At 39.6% G+C, this 25,895-nt stretch overlaps 3 protein-coding genes across 3 annotated transcripts; 2 read left to right on the top strand and 1 right to left on the bottom strand.

Moving 5' to 3' along the window:
- Positions 1 to 814: 814 nt before the first annotated feature.
- On the top strand, positions 815 to 1,621 carry LOC122661120 (transcription factor MYB73-like). The gene has a single exon (XM_043856440.1). The coding sequence runs from the start codon at positions 854 to 856 to the stop codon at positions 1,592 to 1,594; it is 741 nt and encodes a 246-aa protein (XP_043712375.1). The 5' UTR covers positions 815 to 853; the 3' UTR covers positions 1,595 to 1,621.
- A 10,508-nt stretch (positions 1,622 to 12,129) lies between these two features.
- Positions 12,130 to 13,462, bottom strand: LOC122662510 (blue copper protein 1a-like). Its single transcript, XM_043858164.1, has 2 exons — positions 13,188 to 13,462; positions 12,130 to 12,455 (listed from the first exon to the last, which is right to left on the bottom strand). Exons 1-2 carry the CDS (start codon positions 13,378 to 13,380, stop codon positions 12,184 to 12,186), a joined length of 465 nt encoding a protein of 154 aa, XP_043714099.1. The 5' UTR covers positions 13,381 to 13,462; the 3' UTR covers positions 12,130 to 12,183.
- Positions 13,463 to 19,235: 5,773 nt separating this feature from the next.
- On the top strand, positions 19,236 to 24,317 carry LOC122663392 (armadillo repeat-containing protein 6). The gene is made up of 8 exons (XM_043859068.1): positions 19,236 to 19,468; positions 19,576 to 19,902; positions 20,633 to 20,916; positions 21,846 to 21,974; positions 22,458 to 22,580; positions 22,741 to 22,848; positions 23,709 to 23,887; positions 24,095 to 24,317. Exons 1-8 carry the CDS (start codon positions 19,321 to 19,323, stop codon positions 24,216 to 24,218), a joined length of 1,422 nt encoding a protein of 473 aa, XP_043715003.1. The 5' UTR covers positions 19,236 to 19,320; the 3' UTR covers positions 24,219 to 24,317.
- The last annotated feature ends 1,578 nt before the right edge of the window (positions 24,318 to 25,895 follow it).

The following is a 25,895-nucleotide window of genomic DNA, read 5'->3' as shown; positions in this document are numbered from 1 at the left end:
AAAATAATTCGCCAACATATACGGTAGCAGAATCTATACGTCACACAAGAGAGAAATTATAATTAATAGTAAATCCGGGCACGGGTGTAACACTTTCTCTTGTTCTGACCCATGTAAATGCTATCATTCTTTGCACAATCGTTGGTGTATAATGTGCACATTCCTTTCCATACTGATGCACAAAAACGAACCAAAAATAGTTATAAATGATAGAACTAATTTTGATCCATTGAAATATTGTTAGATTTGAAAACACTCTCAACAAAGTGGAAGTAAAACCGCACACATTATGACCTTCCTCAGATCCCATAGTGATGGGATCCTTGTGCACTAGGTATGTCTCTTTTTTGCAAAAATATTATTAAATTTAATTTCTCTAGAAAATATTAGTTATAAGAGGTCTTACTCATAACTCATAAGCCTTATCTTGGAAAACAATTTGGCTAAGCTTAAAGCTAAACTTGACATGTAAAAGGATATGAATAATTTATGGACCCCCACCACTGGTTCAGAAAATATATTTGGGACCAGGTGCAAGTGGACCCCACTTACCTGACCAGTTCCAGACTGATAGGGAAAATCATAAAATCCACTTGCGAGTCACGACAAAAGAGACCCCCTCTCTTCCCTCTCAGATTAAAGGGTGAGAAGGGAAAACCAAAGACATGGTGCGCATTTACGCACCTGCCTTGGTTAGAACCCTCACCCAAGCAAAAGGAAATTTCTCAGAACCACCCGACAGCGAAAGGCAAATGGGCAAGTCCATGTACTCGCCCAGTCTCTCTCTCTATATAACGAGACTTGTAGAAGAAAAGCTTAAACTGTTTCTGGCGAAGACTGAGCAGGTTTAGCCATGGAAGCAGCAATCAACAACACTCGTTCTTCTTCTTCTTCTTCCACAACTTCGTCTTCTTCTTCTGACTCTACATCTTATGGGTCTTCTAAACAAGAAGTGAGAGAAAGAGACATGAAGAAATCGGAAAAGATCAAAGGGCCATGGACTAATGAAGAAGACAAGATTCTATCTCGGCTCGTCGAGCGACACGGTGCTCGAAACTGGTCTCTGATAAGCCGTTACATACCGGGTCGGTCCGGCAAATCGTGCCGGCTTCGGTGGTGTAACCAGCTCAGCCCCAACGTCGAGCACCGACCCTTTTCTGCTTCAGAGGATGAGACTATTTTAGCTGCTCATGCCAAGTACGGAAACAGGTGGGCCACCATTGCTCGATTACTTCCGGGTCGGACCGACAATTCTGTGAAGAACCATTGGAACTCTACGCTTAGGAGGAAACAGAGAGAAGTGGTAGCGGAGGGAGATAGCAGTGGTAGTGGGAGTGGGATGAGTCGGGGGTTTGGGTGTTTGTCATCGACACCGGCGGAGGCGGAGCCACTGACTGCTTTGACGCTGGCGCCGCCGGGGGTGGGTTGTGCTCCACCGGAGAGGCAGGTTGGGATGGAGAATATGCCGGCGGCGTTTTGGGATATGATGAGGGATGTGATTGCGAGAGAAGTGAGGAATTATGTGACATCTTCCTTGTCTGAAACAGCAACTGCTGGGCCTGGGCTTGGGCTTGGGCTACCTTGGAATGGCTGAGACTTGAGAGAGTATAATGGATTAGCAATGCCCAATTTCTCTCTCTTCTGCCCTTGTTTTTTTTTTTTTTTGGGTGTTTGTTATTTATTAATTTTGATTAAATAGTATTGTTAATATTGTTGAAAGCAAAATAATATCTTTCTTTGGCAAAGACCCAAGCCCAAAAAAAAACAGAGTAGGAATTATCTCAATGGCATAAAGGCTTGAATTGGAGAAACCACATACTTTAGGAGAGTTTTATTTCATCAAACACATGTACATGTATGATTTATTGCGATTAAAACACTTCAAAATTAGAGATGTAAACGGATCGAATACGGGTAAGGAATTTGGATATCTTCGATCGGATACAGATACCCTAATGGGAACAAATACGAATCGAATCTGGATTTTTGACTATCTGTTTACATTCATGAATTGTGTAACTTAAACTTTCCTCCCCCTTCGAATACGATTCGCTCTCAATCCATGTCTCGCATTGTTTTAAAACTTTTTTTCTCATACTCAAGAACTTGTCGAATCTTCAAAAACCCTCAAGATCATTAGATATTTAATTTTTTATTATTAGTTGAATAATTGTTCGAATATTTTATGTTCTAGATTATCCGAATTTGGATCTAGATACTGTTTGATTAGATATAGATACCGCTAAATAGATGCAAACCTATCGGATCTTCAAGAACCCTCAAGATCATTAATTATTTAATTTTTTTTTATTAATTGAATATCAGTTCGAATGAATTATGTTCTAAATTGTCTAAATTCAAATTCGAATACTGTCTGATTGGATACAGATACCCCTAGAAAGATGCAAATCTAATTTTAATTTTCTACTATCTGTTACATCCCTAATCAAAGATGCGTCTTAGAGTTCAAAGTAACCAATCCATCTCTAATTACAATGTACTTTTAGCAAGGGTGAAGCAGGTCATCAATTTGAGAGAAACTAAAATTTACTAAGGTTGGTGAGGTTTCAACATTGTCACAAAGGGACATTGGCGGTGCACATCCGATGGCATAGCAGAGACTAGGTGGCACACATGGCCTTCATTGTATCGCCATATGTGCACTGCCGCCCCACCGATACTGCAGAGGATTTTAATACCTCTTAACACATAGTGAATGTGTGGAAGGATAAGGATGGATACATCTGTACAGTAGGATCTACGCTGTTTGTCTAGTTCTAACTTTATGCACACTACCTGCTTCCCATTATTTGTTGTTCCTTTGCAATGACTGCTCCTCATGTCGGTTCAAAGGGGAACCTAACCATAAACCTCAAAAGATTCTTGTAGCCAAACACTACAATGTATCACGTGAATGTGTCACTGAAATATATCAATCAACAATGTACGGATTGTGTGTAAGGGTGCCCATCATACCGGCCCAACCGTTGGATGTGAGCAGGAGAGGATCTGGTTTCCTCGGACTCATTTCCGTTTTTCTCTATTGAGTGTAGTGTTTTAAAAATCAGGATCGAATCGATTGATTCAAATAGATATTGGTTGAGATCGATTTCGATTCTGAGCGATATAACTCGGTCGAGAAAACTAGAGTTAAGGTATTTTGTAGCCGAGTTTGATAGAATATTCATCTATCTGGACTGATTCGAATCTTATCCGAATCATAATGAGTCAAAACCGATCTTAATCCCAATTCTGGGTTTGTAAACCCTAATTGAATTTAAATAACAAAAAAAACTTAAACAGTTGACACTGCAAAATCAAATTGGTCAGAAAGAACTGTTTCAAAATTCAACCAGTCCATCAGCATGCTTATTCTTGAACATGCTGGTATGTTTCCTTAATCATGTTTATTTATAGGGGAAATCTTATTATAGTCAAGGTTGATTGCAACAACACTGTTTTTATTTTCTGTTTTTTTACTATAAAATGTATTTTTTTTTGAAAAAATAAAAACTTTGCCTAGTCTCGTGGTTCCTACGTCTAGACACAGGAGCACGTGAAATTATCGTCCCGCCCCTTGATGCCACTTTAGACACTTTCATTGGCCCCTGCACTGATGCAGGGTCCATGCGTGATGCGACCCCAATGTATTTATTACTGTGTAGAGAAGAACAGTTTAAAAGAAGGGGGAAAGTTTGAGTCCATTCTAACAATGTTTGGAGATCCAAGTCACTCCAAGGGTAAAATGGTAATTGTTTATACTACAAATCTTAAGAGCAATTTTGGACTCAAATCAATGGCGACAAAAGAGAATATATTGGAATGACAAAATTCAGTGTCTACGAAATGCCCCCTTTGAATGAGGCGATGTTGGAAATAATCTTGCCAACTTCCACCAGAATCAAGTCAATTGGACTCCGTATGAGTGAGATATGATCATTTTTATCTATTCCCTTTCTTTTCATTAATTTTTTAAAAACTCTTTTTATCTCTACATTAAATATTATAGGGAGAAAGAACGCCACCCGATCGCGCCAAACACGCCGCCCTTATGCCCTAACACAAGAGCGTGCAAAATGATCGTCACAACCCTAGTTATTTTTGGGGTTCTAGGGGCCTAGGGGGGTGTGGCGATCATTTCATGTACTCATGTCAGGGTGCAGTGGCGGTGTACACTACATGACCTAGTGGCGTTCTCTTTCCCAATATTATACTAAGGGCAAGAGAACGCTACATGATCGCATAACATTTGTGCCAATGGGATGACCAATGAGAAAGTGCACACAAGCATCTTGGGGATGAGAATTATGTCTTTCATGGGAGTGAGAGAATCATTTTACGTCCTCCTTTGTCTAGGGCCACACGACTAATTAGCGTTCTTCTCCTATATATTAAATAACTTTTAAGAATAAAATTGGGACAATTAAAAGAAGTTTACAACTTAATAATTAATTTACCTCTTTGTTGCCGACAAGTTGTTCCCATATAAGACTTTGAACTTTGAAGTTTACTAAATTAGATTGAACATGCACGGCAACTTGGCATTATCATGTCCAGCTTGGGTTTTGGGCTGATAGCCCAAAGTCCAGGTCAATGGGCCAGCCTGGTTCAAGCAAGGTCGTGGACAGTTGACTACCCAATTCTATTATTATGGCAGACACCGACTTAACCTACATATCTTGTGGGAAAACCAAAACAAATTCCACCGCCACATCCACATGTCCTCCCCCCCCCCCCCCCGTATTTAACCATGTTTGCATTTCTCACTTTTAAGGAATTAAATATTAGATTAAGTTTTTCTTCACCCATGGTGAAAAGTGAATCAATGGTGATTTCACTTTATGAGTCATCAAACACTTCCTATTCTACAATGTCAAAAATACCTTTCTATAACTTTAGGTTTTTTTGGTAGGACTTTCTATAATTTTAGTTAGTTCTTGTATACAGATATTTTATGCACAATTATGTGATAACACGTATCCTTTTGTTTCCATAAATATCTTTTTATCTGTCATTAAGAGTGTTTAGATGGGCATTTGTAGAAGAAAAATAACAAGTATTGTCACCAAACTATATGTGAAGAGTCGTTAAACGCCACCTATGGGGAGTTGATCCCGTTTTGAGAATTTCAAACTTTTGTCAGTGGGGGTGGGAGTAATGACGAGATTTTTCTTCTTAGTTTTTATGAGAGGCATCGGCACACCATCCACTTATATTGACATCATACGTACCAAATCTTTACCATCTCCATTTATCCGTCCCTTCATTTCTTCCATTACATCTAATTACCCGAACACACTGCCTAGGTGGGATCCATTCCCTCTTATTAGATCTAATGAAAGAAATGGAAGAACAGATAAATGAAGACGATAAATTCCCCATACATGCCTAGTCAGTAGCAGGGAGTAAGAAAAAAATTTGATGAATATCAATTCATATACAAGGAGACTCAAATTGTAAAATTAGGAGAGAAATCTTTCTAACTCCCCGAGTTAATGGCTTCTTGTCTACAACTTATAGCTTCTCTTATTGTAAGCCAGCCATGAATGTCGGCGGATGTTGCCCCAAACACCTCAAAACCATAAATTCTCTCGGTCGGGTTGGTCCAAATCCAAAATACTATTTGAGACAAAGAGAGGCCAAATCCGAAAAAACCTGAGGTCCCCTACTTGCTGTGTCGGTTTGGAACATAACCCATTATCTTATCCAGCTAGCAAAGAACCTCACCAAGGGAATCTCCATTCTCCATTCCCTTCCCAACACGTATAAAAGTCAAAGACAGATCGATATCTGATGACAGGTAAGTCAACCATTGTATTCCATGTACGTACATCATGATTCGTTTGTTTGTGATGATACGATGGATTTAGGCACTTAAAATTCTCTCTCACCTTGCTTGTCGGGCCGTAAATTGTAGGTCTTTTTCCTCTCTTTCCTTTTCTCTTCCTCTCCACCTTCGTAGTTCTTTCCATTGAGGGGGCTCTCCCCTGTTCTGGGGAAGAAAAAATAATAATCAAAGCCAGAATTGACATAGGGAGAAAAGAGAAGAGATGAATACTTCAGGAGAACTCGCTCCTAAAAGGGAGGTTGAAAGGTGAGGAAATTTAAGACCATAACAACCTCCACCAAGTCCCTCATGGAATCAATGTGGTGTCAGCTCTCTATATGATTGGTAATGAATAGTAACAGATTACCATACTTTCAAATTGACGTCGATCCATAGTAGCCCATTCTGAATTAGGGTGCAAGTTTGGTCCTGACGGCCCGAACCCACCTTGAGTCCGAACAAAGTTTGGGTTGAGATACCTTGGCCTTGAGGGCGGGTCAAAATTGAGAATTTCTGACCCTGAATCAGGATCGAGCTGAGTCAAGATTGAGGCCTCAGGCTAAGCCCAACCTGGGCCGACCCTATCTTCTTCTTCTTTTTCATGTTTTTTTCGTTATTCTTCTTCTTTGTTCTCTTCTTCTTCTCAGCCAGTCAGTCTGGCCAGCCCATGCATCTCCCTTTCCCAGCTTGGCCAACTGATGCAAATCTCCACCCCATTATCAGGGCCAATCAGGGTCGGCCTGACCCTGAGGGCGGTCATTGTTGGATTTTTCTGGTCTTGAATTAGAGCCGGGTCAGGCCTGGGCCCAGCTAAATACACTCAGGGTTGGGTTGGGGTTTTAAAACGCCCGGCCCACCCGACCCTGTTGCAGCCCTACTCTGAATCAAGTAATCATTTCTAATAGGTTCCACTCTTCTCTAGGGTTTCTGCCTTATGACAAATAGTTTACCCCTTCTATATCACTAGTACGAACCTCTGAAAAACTTGATCCTACAAACTGACTTTTAGGATCAAGTTCGGTTCATGCCAATTAGCCTCCGCCGCTTCTGATTCCAATCCAGCCAGAATCAGATGAACCCTAGAAAAATAATTGAAAACACCTAATTTCGAATAATCCGGAATTAGGATTGTTCTTGGCCGAAGCCGATGATCCAATCCCACTTGGGAAAAGGTATTCCGAATTATTTTGTATATACCAGATCTCTCCCCCCTCGTGTCATCTCATTATTGTCTTTTCTTACTAATTGTATTAGCAAGCCATTGCAGTTAGAATTATGGAAAAAGGTTGACCACGCCGCCAGGGTATCCAACTTGTGTCATTTTCTCTCTTACCTTTTGAAAAAGACCCTTTTGTCCTCTTGTATCCAGCCCTGTGATTGGTGCATGTCACTACCAGTAAGCTGGAGGCATGCCTAACACCCAAATTTTTATCCTCTACTATTCGCTATCCGAATAGTACAGTGCTGTCCCCTCACATGGGACACAAATGACGACTTAACCTCCCTTGGGCAATGTGTTCGGGCAGGGAGGTTATGTCGTCATTTCGGCCCCATGTGAGGGAATAGCAGGTGCTGTTCGGGCAACGGACAGCAGAGAGAGAGAATTTATTTCCCCTGAGACCCGAAATGATGATTTAACCTCCCTTGGATAGAAGTGTTTAGAAAAATATGACAAAAAAAGAAAGAAGGGTTCAAAATTCCCCAAAAGGCCTTACCTCAAAGCATCAATGATATAACTCAGTATTCATTTCTGAACTTTGCGAAAAGTTTATCAGAAAAATAGACAGTTTCACCTATTACCCCAAAAAATCGTTTTTTGTCTTCCCTGGGACACCTGTAGTTTAGGCTGCTGTACATGGAAGAGTTGCTAAGCAGCAATTTTTCAAGTGTTTCCAGATTGAATTTTTGAGGCATCTCCATCTCATTATCCAGACTAAACCTGATTTCTAGAAAAAGAGAAAAAAAAAATGTTTTTAGTTCCATTGAACACATATCAAAGTATTCTAGCTTGCCGAGACATGTTTTTTTGCAGCTTATCAAATGAGGTTGCAAAGGCACTCCACTTGGTCTATTTTTCTTTCACAAATTCATGTTTGATGGCTAACAGATACTCTATATAATTTAAGGGGGAAAGAACAGGTAGGTCGCGTGGTCTATGTGGTTCCTACGTCTAGACACAGAAGTGTGTGAAAGTACTGCACTACCCCATAGAAAGGTGGAAATCCTGTTCAGGGCAGTGCTTGCGCTGGCACAAAGGTAATGTAGAGACCCCATATACTGAACTTGCCAAGAGTTTCGCCAAGAATACCCTCAGGAGAAGTAAAGAAAGTTGAAAGTGAAACCGAAAGAGATATAAACTGATTTGTAGTTCCCCTGTACCACAAATGGACTTACTGGCCTTTATTATGTTTTGCTTGATTAAAAGCAGGAAATAAAAACTGGGCAATGAAAGAAAAATCAAACTCATACTTTGGATATTACATCTTACATTCTATATAAAATGAGCCTAAGAACCATATATATGTTGGAAATTAATAAGTTTTGAAAAGTCACACACAAGTTTTGAAATTGTAAACATATCCACGTATACAAATCAAATGAAGGACAAACTAAATGGCATATCACATTTGGATCCTTCACATATTCCAATGCTACCCATGTTGCCTTGAGATTACATGGGACATTATGAATATATTTCTGTTGTTCTTCAAAGGGTGTTCTGTACTTTCTATGTGTATGAATGGCCTCAAGGCGTTACTAGAGTGATTTTGCCCTCTCTGGCAACACCCTAGTGATGCCCAGATAAAGAAACAAATAATATCTATCAAAATCAACAAGTCATAAATACTGAAACAAGCTATACCCCAGCATCTAGAATAAAAAATAGGATTTTAGTTTACTAGCAAGAGAAAAAAGTTGAGGGGGGGGGGGTAAATAAATAAAAGACTACCTATTCAGGAAGATTGCCGATCCAGGGTTTGTTCGGGTGGTTCGCTACTCCCTTGGGAGAACTGCGTCAGGAGCTTGATTGGTGGTTCAAGTCTCCTTAGCGGCACTAAGTCCACATTTAATTGCTTTCTAAGAAATGGAGCCCTATGGATATCATATTTGATCTCTTGTGGATCAAATAAAAAGGAAGATTAATTCACTACAGGAAGACAAATTCATGGCCAATTAACCAAAATTTGAGAAGACATTCCCAATTCAAGGTTTTGACATCCTAATTAACCCATTGTATTTAAAGAAAAATAGCACTAAGCATTGTATTGTTCATAATTTAGACAACTCATTCACCTTTTCACCCAGCTGCATAAGCACTCAGAAGTGAGAACCTCATGCAAGCTTCTAGGGTCTCAATTCTCAACCAGGCCAAGCTGTTGCCTTGGTATAGCTTACTTAGTTTAGATATCGCAAATTAATAAGAAAAGTAGAAAACTCACCCGACTGGTAGAGTTGCCCAATAGAGCAATCTTCTGCTCCGGAGTTTTAAAAGGAGCAGAAGATTCGAACTTTGGTTTCTAGGGCAAGTTTTAGGATGTCATTATTGTCTCAGTCTCATAAACCATAATATCAGAAATTGAAATTAGAAATATAAAAAGCTTCTGTGTGATTTCTATTAGTACCACAGTTGCCAAATACAGGATGAGAAGAGATAAGACCTTAAAGAAAGAAAAGGGAGTTAAGTAGTTTTACGTACAGAGAGCATGAAAGAAGAATCGAGGACAGGATGGTGAGGGTAAGGATGTCAATTTGGGACCAGAACCAAGAACCGTCCCGTTAAAACCTGGTACCGGACCGTCCCATTAATAAACGGGATGGTACTGGGATCTGATTTTGGCAACGAATAATAAATGGGACGGGAGGGTTCTAGGATGGGATTCCCATTGGGACCAGTACCGAAATACCGATTAGGTACCAGATAAGACCAGAACTATCAATACCTTTTCAAAGGGTATATTTCATATTCTTTCATTCAAGCTTTACGGCTGGAGTTTGATGAATTTGGGAGACATGTTCTCTTATGGAGGTTTCAGTTGATAAACCTTCAGTTCTATTTTTATAATTTTGTTTTGGGATAGCACTAAAATTGTATATGGACTTGTTTATTTCATCCTTGTTAATTCTTAGTTGTCGTTTTGAGAAAGTTATATGTGATCTGAAAAAGTAAAACCATGAAATTCAATTCATCAGGTTTCGTATTCTAAATTACTTTCAAATGTAAGAAATGCCTTAGATCTAATAATAGTGAAAAGATCCACAACACTACTAATTAAACCATCTCATTAGAAACCGTTAAAGTTCTTTCTACCTTTTCCTAGCAGGCTTAGAATCGTTTAGGAACCGGTACCATCCCGTCCCATTGATAATCAGGACCGGGACCTAGATTTGATCCCGTTAACTAAATGGGACGGTACTGGGACAAACACCTTTGGTACCGATACAGACCCATCCCGAATACCGGGAACCGTCCGATTTGACACCCTTAGGTGAGGGCAGATCAGAAATTTCTTTGGACAGGGATGGTCGTTACAGTGGAGAGTCGTGATTGATAAACATAGAGCCGCTGTGTGAGCCGTCGGATTGGAATGTTTTTCGTTTTCTGAACAGGTATTTCTAGTTGTGTAAGCATCGATCTGTAAAAGATTCTAATCCAACGATGCATATTTGGACGACTGTGGTCTCTTGGTCATTGGGTTGAACTCTCACACTTTGTTGTCCCAATTCAGGAATCGCTATGCCATTTGTCAAAGCGTTGGGCTCCTCTCCAATGAGGAATCCGCCCAATGAGTGACCAAATGAGGCATCTGATGGCTGGGCAGGCTGATACACATCTTGACGCACGCACGAGGATGTATGCCAGCCAGCCTAGCCGTTGGATGCTCATTGGGCACTCCTTGGGTTCATTGGAGGGGATCTGGATCCTCTAAACTCCATTGTGGGGCCACGTAGATTGTGATCCTCCCAAACTCGTAGTGGCAGGAGACTTGTGCATTGGGTATACCCTTTTTTGTAGGGCCACATAGATTGTTAAGATGCTTTTGAATATTAATTAAATATGGTATGCTAGCACCTTTTGTTTATTGTTGTCCTCCTTGGAAGAAATGACATCACTACCCTCCTATGTACAATATTAAGGGGTGCAAGTTTGGCCCTGTCGGCCCGAACTCACCCTGAGCCCGAACAACGCCTAGGCTGAGATATTTGGCCCTGAGGGCAGGTCAGGGTTGAAAATTCCTGGCCCTGAGTCAAGGTCGGGTTGGTCTAGGGTTGAGTCCTTGGGCTAAGCTTGGCCCCGCCCAGCCTGACCCTGATTTAAGTTATACTATAAAATATATACATTATAAATTTTAAACATCACCCACATTTTTTTATATAATATATTATATATGAAGACAATAAGTGATATAATACATTTTATTATAGTGTTATTTTATGTAAAATTGATAACGTTCTCCCCAGCTCATTCCAGCCCATGCGTTTCTTTCCCCCTCCCCATGATCAGGATTCAGGGCCAATCAGAGTCAGCCCGGCCCGACCCTGAAGTCGGGTCAGGGTTGAATTTTTCTGGCTCTAATCAGGGTCGGGTCGGGCCTGGGCCCAACTAAGGGGACTTAGGATTGGGGTAGGCTTCTATAAAGCCCGGCCCAACCCGACCCTGTTGCAGCCAATTATTGTTTTGTAGCACTCTTGCACCTCATTAATTAGTGTGCATAAGCTGCTTGTTGAGAGAACCCTCTACCATTATTTAAAGGAAGGCAAAAATAAGACCGCACCAAAGGCATTCACCGAGGTAAAGTGGTCATTTCACAAGCCTGTGTCTAGACAGAGGGGCCACACGACCTGACAACAATCACCTCCCTTAAACGAAAAGGTTCTCAAAGGGTACGCTAGCACACACAAGACTTTCTCTCTCTCTCTCTCTCTCATCCTCACATAAGATGACTTCCCTCCAATTACAGCAGCAGATAAAAATTCAACAAACATGACCTTAATTAAACAGAATTTAAATTGGGAAACAGGGATTCATGTTAGTGTTAACACTAACCAGAGCCAGACTCCATTCCATGGTTAAAACTAAAGAGAATGCTTTTCAAATTTCTAGTAATATATATTAAGAAACATTAATGACAGAAAATGAAGAACACACACCCAGAGAACAAATGGGAAGCCAAAACTATCTCTGCTTACAACAAAATAACCACTCATTTAGAATCAAGTAACAAGAGCTTAACAAGAATGCCTCTTATAATCTTATTCTTACTTTTCTCAAATGCTTTGAGAAACAAAATGTTCCTGGACCAAACTAGGTTGCCTCTCCAATGGACAATCAACTAATTAGAGCAAGCAATTAAGCATCAACCGTGAGTACTATTACGGCAACGAGGCATGGGGAAGACGACGAACTTCATCCTACCAACATTGCAATGGAAGCCATTGCGCTCACCGCAAGAAAAATAGTAAGGTTGCCACCTCTTGAGCACAAACTTGAAGCCCTCCCCACCACCGTCTGTCACATTCGCCACCATCTTATCTTTCTTCAGATCGCATCTCAAGAAACTCCAGAAGTCTCGCAGTAAGTACACACTGTGAGGGAAGGTTGTGCTGTTTGGTGGATCAAACTTGAACACTGCATTTCATCAATTAATAATTGAGAATTTAATCAGAAAAAAAAAGGCAAAGGCTGATTGAATCAGGTACTACTAGGGGTGCAAGTTTGACCCTATCAGCTCGAGCTCACCCTGAGCTCAAACAAGGCCTGGACTAAGATACCTCGACTTTGAGGGCGCGTGGATCAAGGCTGAGAATTTCTAACCCTAAGTCAGGGTCTAGAATAAGGTACCCCAACCCTGAGGGCAGATCAGGGTGGGGAATTTCTAACCCTTAGTCAAGGCCTGGGCCAAGATACCCCGACCCTTAGGGCGGGTCAGGGCTCGGAATTTCTAGCCCTGAGTGAGGGTCTAGGCTAAGATACTCCAACCCTGAGGAAGGATCAGGACTAGGACTTTCTAGCCCTGAGTCAACGCCTAGGCTAAGATATTCCAACCCTAAGGGCAGATTAGGGTTGGGAATTTCTAGCCTTTGGTCAGGGCATGGGCTAATATACCCCGACCCTGAGGACGGGTCAGGGGTAGGAATTTCTAGCATTGGGTCTAGGCTGGGCCGGGCTAGGGTTGAGGCCCTGGGCTGACCCTGGCCCAGACCGGTCCGATCCTGAAGGTGGGTTGTCAAGGTTGGATTTTTCAAGCCCCGAGTCAGAGACGGACTCAGGGTTGGGCTGGGGGGGGGGTGTTTAAAAAACCAGCCCAACCAGCCCTAGTTAGTACTAACTGAAATAACTAACTCTTTAATTAGAACTGACCTAGAGTGTCATTGAGGTAGAAAGGTCCATTTTCAAAAGCCCAGTCAGTATAGTTGAAGCCGAAATGCCAGCCTTCAGATCCTCCAACCATGATCGTCTTCGCCATACTACTAACTGCTAACATTGAGGCAGTTCCCATTATCACAAGGATGAGCCACTGGGTAAAACCAATTTTGCTTCTGCAGAAACCCATCTCTCGATTACACAAGAACCAATATAGGATCTCAAATATCTTCCAAGAAGAACAGTGAAAGTAGAATGAGATATGCTGCTGTGAGGAAGGGATAAAATGGTAGTTGGGTTTATATAGAAGAGAAAGGAAACATTATTTTCATTTCTTTTCTTTCTCTTACTTGGGTAGGTAAGGAAAGTGAAGGTCACAGCACAGTACAGTAGCACACACACTACTAATTAGAATAAATCAAATGGTTGGATCAATACTTTCCCCTCTTTTCTTTCTAGTCAAAGAGGCAGCCATGCGTTGCAGAAGTGGATTTCAATCCGATTGTGTTAGATATGGGAATCAAAGAAATTAAGAGAAGAAAAAGAAGGAAGAAGAAGAAGACGTCTCCTCAAGCGAGGGTGAATGAAGAATTTCCTCACCAATGGCTACATTTGGTGTTGTATACTGGTATGGGGCATTAGGGAAACAGTGAAGGGTATTTTGGACCTCCAACATATAGGGGTGAAAGAAACGATCACCGAGGGTGAATGAAAACTTTCTCTTTTTTTTTCAACATTACAACATCTTAGGTAAAAAGATTTTGCTTGGTGTAATGAGTTTATTAATGTGTTTTGTTTTATATGCAAAGCGCAAAATACTTTTTTATTTTTTCTATGTTGGATTGTGACAACATTTTCTCGCTATTCATGGTTACACTAAAAAATAATCCTATGTAAATTACCTCACCGACCTCACCTCTTCTTTTAGTTACAAGTTATGATCCAACCCAATCAAGGTTTCGAGAATTGGAATCGGATTGTTCATATCAGCACATCTCAATCTAAGTCAATCAAGCTAATCAGAATCGACTAGACCCGATCCGGATCCCGGTTCCAAGTTTAATAACATTGGACCCTGTACATCTCAATAAACAGTGTTCCATGGAAGTGCCTCTAGTAAATGACACAGATACCCCTCTTGAATTTTTGTTCTTTTTTCTTTAAGATTAAGTAGGTAAAATGTCAGGGATTAATATTTTGCCATAAAAGAGTTGTGAATATCTTGTCTTTTGTAAAATGCCTTAATGGTACTACGGACTTGCCCTTCCTTATCTTAATCAGATGGTCCTGGTTACATTAATTACACAAAAACCAATATATCCTACCATGATGGAGGGGAAGAAATCAAGGTTATGGATGTAATTTCACAGATATTGACTATGAATTTTATAAGTGGACAGGTTTAAATGTAGGCGAGTCTCCACTTTGGAGAACTAGAGCGTAAGTGATGGTTGTTAGTACTCATTAAAGACTTTTACTTTCGTGCTTCTCCAAAAGAGTGGCCTGTGGGTTGGTGAGGGTGAGGGTGAGGGTGAGGGTGCTCGATTAAAAAGTGGTTAGTCAAAACATAGTTAAAACAGGATTAGAAAAAAAGGGCGCGGGGGGTGGGGAGGGGGGGAAAGAAATTTTATTTGATAGAAATTGGATTTATTTATGAGAAAAGCATGAGCCACTTGATGCTTCACCTTCGTAGAGGAGAAGAAGCCAAAGAATGGAAACATGCCAAACTGTCAAACCCTTCTTGGTGAAGGTATCAACTATAGAATTGATACATCTTGGAATATAATGAAACGAACATACATAAAAGAATAGACAAAAAGCCCTAATGTCATTTAGGATTGGCACCATTGGTAATCGGTGGATAATTTACCAATAAAAACTCCCTGCAATGTAGCTTTGCAGTTTCAATAATATCCTTGGGAGACTAGACTTCCCACTTAAACAACAGACCATTACGTGCCTTCAATATATTCCAATTAACAAATAAAAGATGCTAAGGAGAGAGATTCTCGACCCAAATGCTTATCCTTATGGAAGATAGAGTGCCACCCTTGCACTTAGCGGTATGTTCCTAGTTTGAAGATGAGGAATACGAGTAAGAACACCCAAACCAAACAGCTCGGGCAAAGGGACAATCGAGAAGGATGTAATCAATAGATTCCTTAGTATAACTACATCATTGGTATGTTGGGTCGAGTGGGACTTGTCGACAATGGAGACCTTCACCAGATGCAATGCCCTATGCACAACTCCTACATAAGAATGCCTTAATTTTAGGTAGTGTTCAAGTCGTGGAATCACCCATACTCGTTTCCATACCAAGTTAAGGACATAGAGAGCTGTAGTAGAGAGAGAGGTAGAGGCTAAAGCTACTTCTTCTGCTTGTACGTGACTTGATAAAACATTGTAAGCAGATTCAACCGAGTAGAGTAAGCCCTAAACCCTATCCCCTAAACAAAAACCCACAAATGCATTTGCTCTTATTGGTGAAGCCTGTTTTTCTGGTTTAGAATGTGCGATTGAGATCTTCGGAGGGCTATTTCAGCCTCGAAACGATCTCAGATTGTCGAAAAATGGCGTACGTCCTCGCCAAAAGCTAGTTGTTGTGTTGGGTTTGTTGAGATCTTCGAAACAATATATTATGGGTATACGTTATGTTTTGGTCCGACCCTGTCTGGTTTGGCAATTTCTAGGTCTAGGGGTATTATTGTACTTCTTCAGGTTATGGCTTCTCTATATAATATTCTTATTTCTGAGAGGACTGTAAGAGAGGTTTTATAACATTCTCAAAGAATAGTGAAATTCGTTCTGTTGCTCGGTCGTGGATGTAGCTTTCATCTTTGGTGAACCACGTAAATCCTATGTTTTTGTGTGTGCTTGTTCTTCTCTGTTTTTCGTATTTCTTCTGCAAATCGACCATTTTGGGCGTTGTTTTCTTAACATTTGCACATGCAGGATTATATATCCTACTTCTCCTTTTCCGAATGAGGAGAGAGTGACCCTAGCTTTGTAGGTGAGAACAACAAAATGGACTAATATTGAAGATAATGGACAAAATTTCTCGGGTTTTTTATGACAAAAAAAATTTCCAAAGTTTTGTTTAGTTGTAGACTAAACTGATGGTTTATTAATAGAATATGGTCCAATGAGAAAACAAAGAAACCAAACTCGGTGAGTTTTGTTTAACACATAAATTATTAGGGAACTAGTTTTCTGTCTGGGAGTGTGGCCGACGCCAGCACTCTTATGTGTCTATTTATCTCCTCCTCAAAACAAGGGGGCAGAGGTGTCTTTTCATATGGAGAGGAGAGAGATAGACACATGAGAGTGCTAGCATAGGCCACACTCCCGTACAGAGTTCTTTTCCCCAATTTATTATTACAAAATTTTCATATAAACACATAAAAATATTATAACGGCACGAGTATTCAAATCCTACACACATTCTCTCACATCACACTCATGAACCCTCAATTTTTCTTATGATTAAAAATCGTAGTGTAATGTATACTCCCCGTTTACCCAAAAAAAAATGTATATTCCCCAATGCTTTAATCATGGAAATCTCTCTCTTCTTGTTAAACCCCTTACTATACTGGATGATTTGATTTCCCATCTCTACATTGGAGGAAACTACACTAGCTAAGGGTGTCAAATTTGAATCGAAACTAAAAATCGAAATCAGATCCAGATTGAATAATCAGAATCGAACCAAACCGAATAGAATTTGGTTACAATCCGGAACCAAGGAATAGAACCGAGGTGAGACTTGGTTACTTTTCGAATCCAACGTTGGAACCGACGGTTAGAACCAAAACCGAACCAAATTGTGGTACCAATATATTATAGTATATTAATATAATATAATACTGATATATTATAATATATATTTTACTAGTATTAGTATTAGATTTTATAATACTACTATATTAGAGTATAATATATACATAATATAAACCAAGTATAAGAACTATAATCGAAACTGTGTAGGAATCAAAACGAACCGAAACCATACAAATTCGATATGGATACTGAATTTCATAACTATCCAGATCTGGATCATGCTAATACTTCCTGGTAGCAAACCGGAACCAAACCGAATACTTAGTTCTAGACCGATTTACACCCTTAACTCTAGCGTCATAGCAATTCCTCTCCCATATAGGGTTTCAAAAATTGATGAATTGGATCTTCACCAAAAAAAATAAAAAAATTGATGAATTGGATTGGGAATTAGCCGGGATCAATTCCAATTTTTTTGTTCTGAATCGGAATATTTAAACAAATATTCCCCGATTTCTACCGTTTCAGACTGATTCAAGGGTGTTTTTGGATCGTTCTGGCCGATTCCGATTGATGCGAATCGGGAATCGGCATTGACTGATTCCAACACCGATTCTTTATTTTTTTTACAATTACCATCCCAAAAACTTTGATATTTACTATTATCCCCCTAAAAATTTTTAAACAACTATTACCCTCCCTGTTGCATATTAATAACTAATTGACCCCCACGGAGAGGGTTAATCGTGAGAATATGCCGTTGTCACGAATTTTCTAGGATCAAAATACCCTTTTGGGATGGTAACTGTAAAAAAAACACCCCGACCCATCACCGTCCCTTCTCCTCCTCCTCCTCCTCCTCCTTCTTCTCCTTCTTCTTCCTCCTCTGCAACCCCAACCGCCCCAATCGATGACGCCATTAGATCAAACCCTACCGTAAAATGGCCTGTGTGTATTCATTGATCAACAGCTAAAGCAGGGGCCATGTTCCCCTGTTCCCTCTCTCTCTCTCTCTGTGAGTCAGCCAGATTACAAATCAGGACTACCCATATGGTAACTTTGCTTCCAGTTTCGAAAAAAGAAAAGAGCAGATCAAGCAGACATGATGGCTCATGCTACCTCCAAAATTATAGTTGCAGCTGTTCAATTCTTAGGATTAAAGAAGTTTGACCTACTGGTCAGAAGGGATTTCAGCCATGGCCTTTGTTTCAGAGATTTTTGTAAGTATTATCTCCATTTACTTCCTTTTTAATCTTTCACTAATTATTTATCCAACCTAAGCTTGCAACCTAGTCCTAATAGGATGTTGAAGCAGATGACCTGGACGAAGGAGTTAAGTTTGAGTTGGGGTTTGAATTGTAGGATTTCCCCCTTACAGAAATTGCTCATTAGACCTTGGGAATGGAGAGAATGGAGCTGCTATGTTGGTGGCTGTGGTTCACCTCACAGAACTAGGGTCTCAGTCGCTTGCGATAAGACTAGCTCCAACCACAAATGTATTTGCCCTTCTTCATTTGAATCTCCCAATCTGAAATATCATATCATTTCATCTTAGATCTGCAGGCTACAAGAGATGGTCAGCAGAGACTCTCAGACAAAGACACTTTGAGATTTTTCTCATTTAGAATCTGCTCTCCCTCCAGAGGGAGGTTTTGCAAATGTGGAAGACACAGAGAAGAGAAACGAAAAGATGTGCATTTCCCTTGTTTTGACTGAAACATTAAGACAGGGTTCTCTCAACACAAAGAATCTCTTAATCCTTGAAACTTAACAATCTTCTTGCATAATACTCTTCACTTTGGTACAGCCACATACTAGTACATGGTTAGCATGCAGTCTATTACAGCCAAAACAAATGATCTCGACAGGAGAGAGGAAGGCATGCGGCCTGTGTCCTTGCGAAAGAAGAGGCCTTGATAAAGTGGAAGATTAATGGCTACCACAAATGCAGAGAAGGAAGAAGAAGGAGGAGGAGGAGGAGGAGAAGGGACGGTGATGGGGTAGGATTTTTTTTTACAATTACCACCCCAAGAGTGGGCATTTTGGTCTTAGAAAATTTGTGACAATGGCACACTCTCCCTTACGGGTATGTAACGGTGGGGGCAATTAATTATTGACATGCAACAGAGAAGGGTAATAGTTGTTTGAAAACTTTTAAGAGGGTAATAGTTAATATCAAAGTTTTTGGGGTGATAATTGTAAAAAACCCTAGAAATAATACCAAAGAGAGCATAAAATAATTTTGGACGGACGGTTTTTGAGTCGCGTGAGCGTCGTAAAAATTTGAATGTTTGTCTAATTCCACTCTCACTAGCAAAGCGAAGCGGAAGCGGAAGAGTGGAAGACGATGGCTCCAGCGAAGAATATACGAACAATCTCACAGGAAGCATTCGAGGGTTTGGTGAGAGAAAACATGGACGATCTCGGCATGGATCCAGAAGAAGCCCTTCAAGATGCCATTGAAACCCTTACTCTTCAGGGCGTCGACCTCTCCGGTCACTCCTCCCTTCTCCTCTCCCCCATCACAATGCTCTTTCTGAATTATAAACAAACACGAATCTTTTTTCACTCGCTAACCATAGTCTTAAATCTTTTTTCACAGGTATCGTTAAATGCATTCCTGGAGTTAGTAGCCTCAAAGACGATCCCGTGATCCAATCTCTAGATAGAGTGAAAGAAATTACCTCCAAATTGAAGGATCAAGATTATGAACCGTCAACAGCGAGTTTCAGTGGTGAAGATCTCGATGAGATTGCCAAGCATTTTGATAAACTTAGTGTCCTCTGCTCATCTTCAGGATCAGGAAATGCATCGATTGCAGCAAGGAATGGAGGAGTGGAGCTGGTTTGTTCATTATGTTCCAAAATTCGTGATGGATGTGAGCGGCCTCTTGTTTCGGCACTGAAGGCAATGGCTTCGTTCCTCTACGGTATGGATGAGGGATTGTGAAAATTCGTTTCTGTAGTTTTCAAGAATCAGAATAATTGTGCTGTTTGTTAATACACGTTACTTTGCCACAAGTGGGTGTGTCTGCGTGGGAGCAAGTTTCGCATTTGCTATTTTGCTTTGACATAATCTATTAAAGAACCTCGCAAGCTGCATTGAATGGAATTCCTGTTGTTTGAATTAGGAACGAAGGCTGATTTCATCTTGGGTTGGATAAATAAAAACATAGAAACAAATTACAGTTTTGCAGGAATACCTAGGACTATGTAAGTGTTTTTTTTCAGTGGAAGGGTTTCAAGGTAGAATTTAGCCTAAGAAAAAGAACTGGACAAAAGATAAAATGTAGATCATATAACTTACAGTTGTTCTCTCTAGATCTTTTGAATAGGATTAGGATATTCCATATGCATTACTTGGCCTGTATTTGATTCCTGCAGAGTTATATGAGAAACCTTGAATTTGTGTTTACAATGGAATTGTGTAAATGTAATGCCCTTGTATTTGAAGTATATGTTTATCACATGGTACCAAATGCTGAAAGGGAATGACCATTCTCTTTTGCAAATTAATATACTGGAAAAGAAAATCCTTTGATATAATTATGCTTGTAACTTTGATCTAAATGATGTTAGGGACGTTAGGCTTGCCCATAGTAAATTTTTCTCTGTAGATTACTTGAACTCTGTTATTTATTTAATATTCTCATTGTACAGATGTTCAAACTACGGAAACATTTCGAAAGATTGGCGGACCCAAGATTGTGGTGGATATTATTTCTGATAATCGTCAAAATGTGATTATATTGAATAGTAGTTTCTCAGTTGTTGCTGCAGCTGCAACTGGTAATGAGCTCCTCAAGGAAGCATTCATGGAGTTAAAAATTGATGAGCTTTTCATCCAAATCATGAGGACGGAGAGTAGAGGCAGCATTGGAAGTTTATATGATGCTATTCGTGTCTTGTTGACACCTGATGATAACCGTGTTGTAGCTTCTCAAGTAAGTACTGTATGGTGCATATGCAATGCCCATCCATGGGATTAAGTTACTACATCTGCATCCTTATTTTTTTCCTTTCCTCTTTAATCAATTTGCCTAAGGTACGTACTGACATTTGTGGCCTATCTTGATCTGGTTCTTTTTATAGAATTCATGGAAATTAAAGAGAACCTTAATCCTAGAAAGTTGTAATCCTCCAAATCTTCTAACACTCTCATTGATAAATTGATGTGTTTTCATTAGTGATCACCTGTTTATCAACTTAATGCTTATTTTAAGTGATATTCGTTTTCTGTAACATTTAGCAAGTTGAAGAGTGCTTGAACATTGACGCAAGCACAATGGTCCTAATCTTTTTACTGGATCCTAGGGATTAGCATAAGGAATGTTTTGATCTTAGTGCTCCTAAAATATTTAATTTTATAGCGTTGATTCAAGCACCATAGTTATTGCTCATCATAATTGTTATTGTTGTTGTTGTCAGCCAAGCATTTTCCCCTTATATTTATTAGTATTATTTTAAATACTCAATCCCACATGTTGACAATCTTATAATTGACTGGTGAAAAAGTTAATATGATAAAGTTAACATACAATAACACAAAAAAAGTTGGTTTATGAAATATTTATTATAAATTTTAAGGCAAAAGTTTTCATGCACGGCTGTGCATGCGCACGACTGGCATTAAATGTAGTCAGATTAGCACTGGTTTTTAACTTATCAAGAAGAAAAATGAAAGATTTGAGTTGATAACATCATTTTCCATCCTTTCAAAAGGAGTGGTAATATGGTTTTTTTATTTGTTTCCAACGTGGAATGATTTGATTGACTTCCACAAGTTGACTACTCTCATGTGAACTCATAGGTTTACATTTAATTTTATCTAATCATTGCCTTGAAGTAATTGAGATATGTGTGTAAACTCCAGGTTTATGGGTATGCTAGAAGATTTGCTGAGATTGGAATTGCTGTAGCTCTTGTGGATGCACTTTGTGAAGGACTCAGCTCTCCTAGTCTAGTTTCAGCGAGCATAGCTCTGAAGGCTGTTGCTGTTAATGTATGTTTTGTTAGTTCTGAAATACATCAAATCATTATACAGTTTAATTTCTCTGCTATTGCCATTCTTTGGATCCAGTTATTTCCTTGCCAGTATTTGATGATTCTTAGAAATTCTCTTGGTTTTAAAGGCTGTATACATTAGCATTCCAAGGAAGGTGCTCCTTTCTGTTTATATCTGACTTTAAAATGGATGTCCATTGAATCCATGTCAACTTCCTTCTATTTGTAAAGGTGTATCTGTGTGAATCAATATTCTTGAGCTCAGATTCAAAAAGTTTGTGTGCTCCTATAAGGCCTGGTGATTTGGACTTCTTTTTTTTGGGGGGGGGGGGGGTGGTTGGGGAGCACTAACCATGCGATGAATCATAATAATGGTTTCTAGTGAATCTGGAAATTTACAAGTTCGTATTGATTTTGTATAGCTGTTCTACCGCTGTTGTAATGGGTTGTTGGCTACTCTTTCCATTGCTTCTTTCTGCAGGATGAAATATGCAGATTAATAGCTGACAATGGTGGCATTGATGCTGTTTTCTGTTGTATTGATGACAGTGGTAAACAAAACAACAAAGTTGTTGCTAAAGCCTTCTGCTCTTTGTTGTCTAAGGTTTGAAGCTGTAATTTGATTTAAACTTAATAAATTTCTGCACTGGAACCATTGTTGATGTGAAGTTGTCTTTCCGGCAACATGACACTGCACTCAGATTTGTAAGCTCAACCCATATGCTGAGCTTTTAAACTGCTCTAATTTGGTTTACTCTGATCAGTTGGCAGGAAGTGATGCTAACAAAACTACCATCGTCCAGAATAGGGGAATGGATAGGTTAATGAAACTCTCATCAAGCTTTTTTGATGACCCATCTGTCTTGCAAGAGGTAAGTTGCTTCCTTTACTGGAAACAAATGTCAGCACACACCAACAGGTATTGCTATCACTCATCATTGCAAAACCCAACATTTCCATATGCACAGCTTTTTAGTTGGAGTATGAATTCCCTATCAACAATGAACAGTAAACATCACTGTGCCTCCCACGTTATGAGCATGACAATGGTTACTGTAGGTCTTATGTAGTTATGTCCAATATATTGGCTTCTAGTGTTCCTACTACACTTTCAGAAGAGGTATCTTACAACACCAAAAGTTCTATTTGGTTGCCTTCTTTTTGGGGAGGATGGAAATAACCCAGGAAACAAGAAATAGTAATCAATCTCAATGAATTATTATCATTGGGCATTTCTCTTCTTTTCCGGTGGGAGGAATGTAGTTACTTGGATGGTTTAGAATATCCATTTAATATGGTTTTTTGGCTGTTCCTTGAGCTTATCAAAAACCAGACTAGCCATCTAACTGTGGAGGCGAGTTCTTGTTTGACCTGTCAAACCTGGTTTGCGATAAATAGATAAATAAATGAAAACTCACAATAGGAAATGAATAAACAAATAAATAAATAATTGAAAACTGGCCATTTAGAAACGTTTTGCGGGTTTTCTTACCATCAGTTTTTTTTTTTTTTTTTTTTGGGGGGGGGTTTGTTTTTGAATTTTGAAGATGGCCAGTTCACACCTGGTTTGACTAAGTGGTCTGGTTCAGTTTCTAAAAGTATACAAGTCATCTCCAAAAAAAGCAACTATGTGTATCTACATTGTATCTGTGTTTAGTTACTTGAACTGGTGCAACTTTACTTTTGAAGCCTTTTTTTTAACCTTTGTTTTGGTTTCTTCTTTTTTTTCCAGATTATGTCGATTATCTGTGTTCTATCATTAAGGTCCCCAGGCAATGCAGCCAGTGCAATTGAGGCTGGAGCTGGAGATTTTGTGATTCAAGCCATGGAGAAGTTCCCAACCGCACATCAGATGCAACGTCAGGCATGTTTTATGGTCCGCAATCTTGCTGTCAGGAACCCTGAAAACAGGCGAGTCTGATGATTTAACATATTTCTACTACACCTTTGCAATGGTTTACTGCTTTCATTTTTTCGTCTTCCCCAATTAATGTTGAGGGTTCCTACCAACTGAAATTAGGTGAACCTTTTAGTTGATGGAGCTTTTCTCCAATTGTTTGATGTTTACAGTTAACTGATTTTTTTTTTTCTTTTGGCTTCTCTTGTGAAAAATTGCAGACGTGTTTTGCTTAACAGTGGAATTGAGAAGATGATAAGAATGGCCAAAGAAAGCCATGAAAGCTGTAAAGAAGCAGCTACAGATGCACTAAGGGATTTGGGGCCTGATAACTATAATTCATAGTTTATGAACTCTGATTGAACTCTGATTGCTTTCTGCTGTTGTTATATTTAGCCTTCCAGTAAAGATTGGGTTTTAATGACACTACTGTTGTCTCAGAAATGGTAACTCAATGGCTTCAGTTTTCTCAACCAATCCATCGTACGGGTCTTCAAATTCCAAATGTTGCAGTTCTCGCTTGTGAAACCAGAGGTTCCCTCTCGGGCAAAGTTTCTGATATGTGGTGTAATCGTTAAAACTTGGCCTACTCTGTCACCTTTCAAAGCCATACCTGGTTAAGAAATGAAATATTCCCCTGGTAGATTTTGTCCATTGAAGCGTAGCAACACCATTTGGTTTTTCTTCTTTGTAGAAGAGTATTTCAGTAGATTTTGTTTCTTTTATCGATTAGTTCAGTCTTAATTTAGTGTTATTCTCGGTCAAATAAAATTTCAATAACAATAAAATGAAATAAAAAGGGAGTCCTTATGCCTCTTTATCAAGGACCTCGTTTCAAAAAAATACGCCGTCTAGTTGCTTTAGCAGGATTAACTAGTAAAAGGCCAAAGCCGAAAGTAATCTTAGATGTTAATGTGTATAAACCATAACTATGTAACCCTATTCCTAACTAATAGATTGACCCTGAAATAGTATATCCAAATTATAAGAAATCCTAAAGAAGCCACAATTGTAAAATTTGCACCTGGCAAATTTTTATTTGTTTGAGTATGTAAATAAATCGTAATTTTAATCCAAATAATAGATGTCCAAGTTTCTTTGGAATCTGAATACCAATAACCTTCCCATGCCTCATTAGGAGTTGGGCTCACATTCACGTACGTGAATTGCTTCCACTCCATGTGGGTCCCGACTATGAGCCATTCTCGTACATTCACGTACACTGAATGTGATCCTGGGTCTCTCATTAGCCCATACTACTCGTGAAAGAATATCTATAGTTAATAATGCATTTATTCGATTCCTATACCCTAAGTGTGAGTGCCCGAATAACTGAAGTTGGGTTTTTTCAGTTTTTGGTTGAAAATCCCAGAATGGCACGAAATCAAGCATTACCACCCTGAATGTTTACTGGATCGAATCAACTTCAGAAGCCCCAAGAAATAGAGGGCAAATCATATTAAGTGGCCTGAGCTGCTTCTCATAACTGTGCCAAAGGGAAAAGGAAGAGCAGATGATCCAACAATGATCAGAAGAACTTAAGCTGAAAACAGGAGACAAACAGCAGAAATACCAACTGAAGACAGCCTCCCTTGCAGATATGAACTTATACGTTAGGGCTAACACATCAAGCAATTAAACTATCAACCACCATGCACATGTACACACAATCATTCAGAGCATTAGAAGACAGTAATTTTAAGACTTAAGCAGCCAGTAAGGGATGATATTGTAGACCACCTCATAGCTCACGTAGACTATCAGGCATTGGTCGATTGCCATGTCCCAGATAAGAAAAGCTAATCTGGAAACTGTATTGGTCGATTGCCATGTCCCAGTATCATAAGCCTCCAATAAACGAAAACTTGTAGCTGCTTGAAGCTTAATGGCACTGGCAGGACTGAAATAACTAAATGCAAGAACAAACCAAAGAAATGTGAAAGATGAGGAAGATGGCTGGAGAAGCAGACCTGAAAATTCAATGACTACGACGAGAGAATCGAAAACTCCAGACATCCGCAC

The sequence above is a fragment of the Telopea speciosissima genome, chromosome 5 (genome assembly GCF_018873765.1).
Source record: "Telopea speciosissima isolate NSW1024214 ecotype Mountain lineage chromosome 5, Tspe_v1, whole genome shotgun sequence".
Classification (NCBI taxonomy): Eukaryota; Viridiplantae; Streptophyta; class Magnoliopsida; order Proteales; family Proteaceae; genus Telopea; species Telopea speciosissima.
This window is presented reverse-complemented; position numbering and strand designations above follow the sequence as displayed.

Bases quoted from the DNA above. Each gene is read 5' to 3' on its own strand.
- LOC122662510 (XM_043858164.1), bottom strand. From the start codon at position 13,380: ATGGGTTTCTGCAGAAGCAAAATTGGTTTTACCCAGTGGCTCATCCTT. The intron at 12,456-13,187 runs GTCAGTTCTAAT...GATGAAATGCAG, and splicing joins CTACCTCAATGACACTCTAG to TGTTCAAGTTTGATCCACCA.
- LOC122663392 (XM_043859068.1), top strand. From the start codon at position 19,321: ATGGCTCCAGCGAAGAATATACGAACAATCTCACAGGAAGCATTCGAG. The intron at 20,917-21,845 runs GTAAGTACTGTA...TGTAAACTCCAG, and splicing joins ACCGTGTTGTAGCTTCTCAA to GTTTATGGGTATGCTAGAAG. The intron at 23,888-24,094 runs GCGAGTCTGATG...GAAAAATTGCAG, and splicing joins GTCAGGAACCCTGAAAACAG to ACGTGTTTTGCTTAACAGTG.
- LOC122661120 (XM_043856440.1), top strand. From the start codon at position 854: ATGGAAGCAGCAATCAACAACACTCGTTCTTCTTCTTCTTCTTCCACA.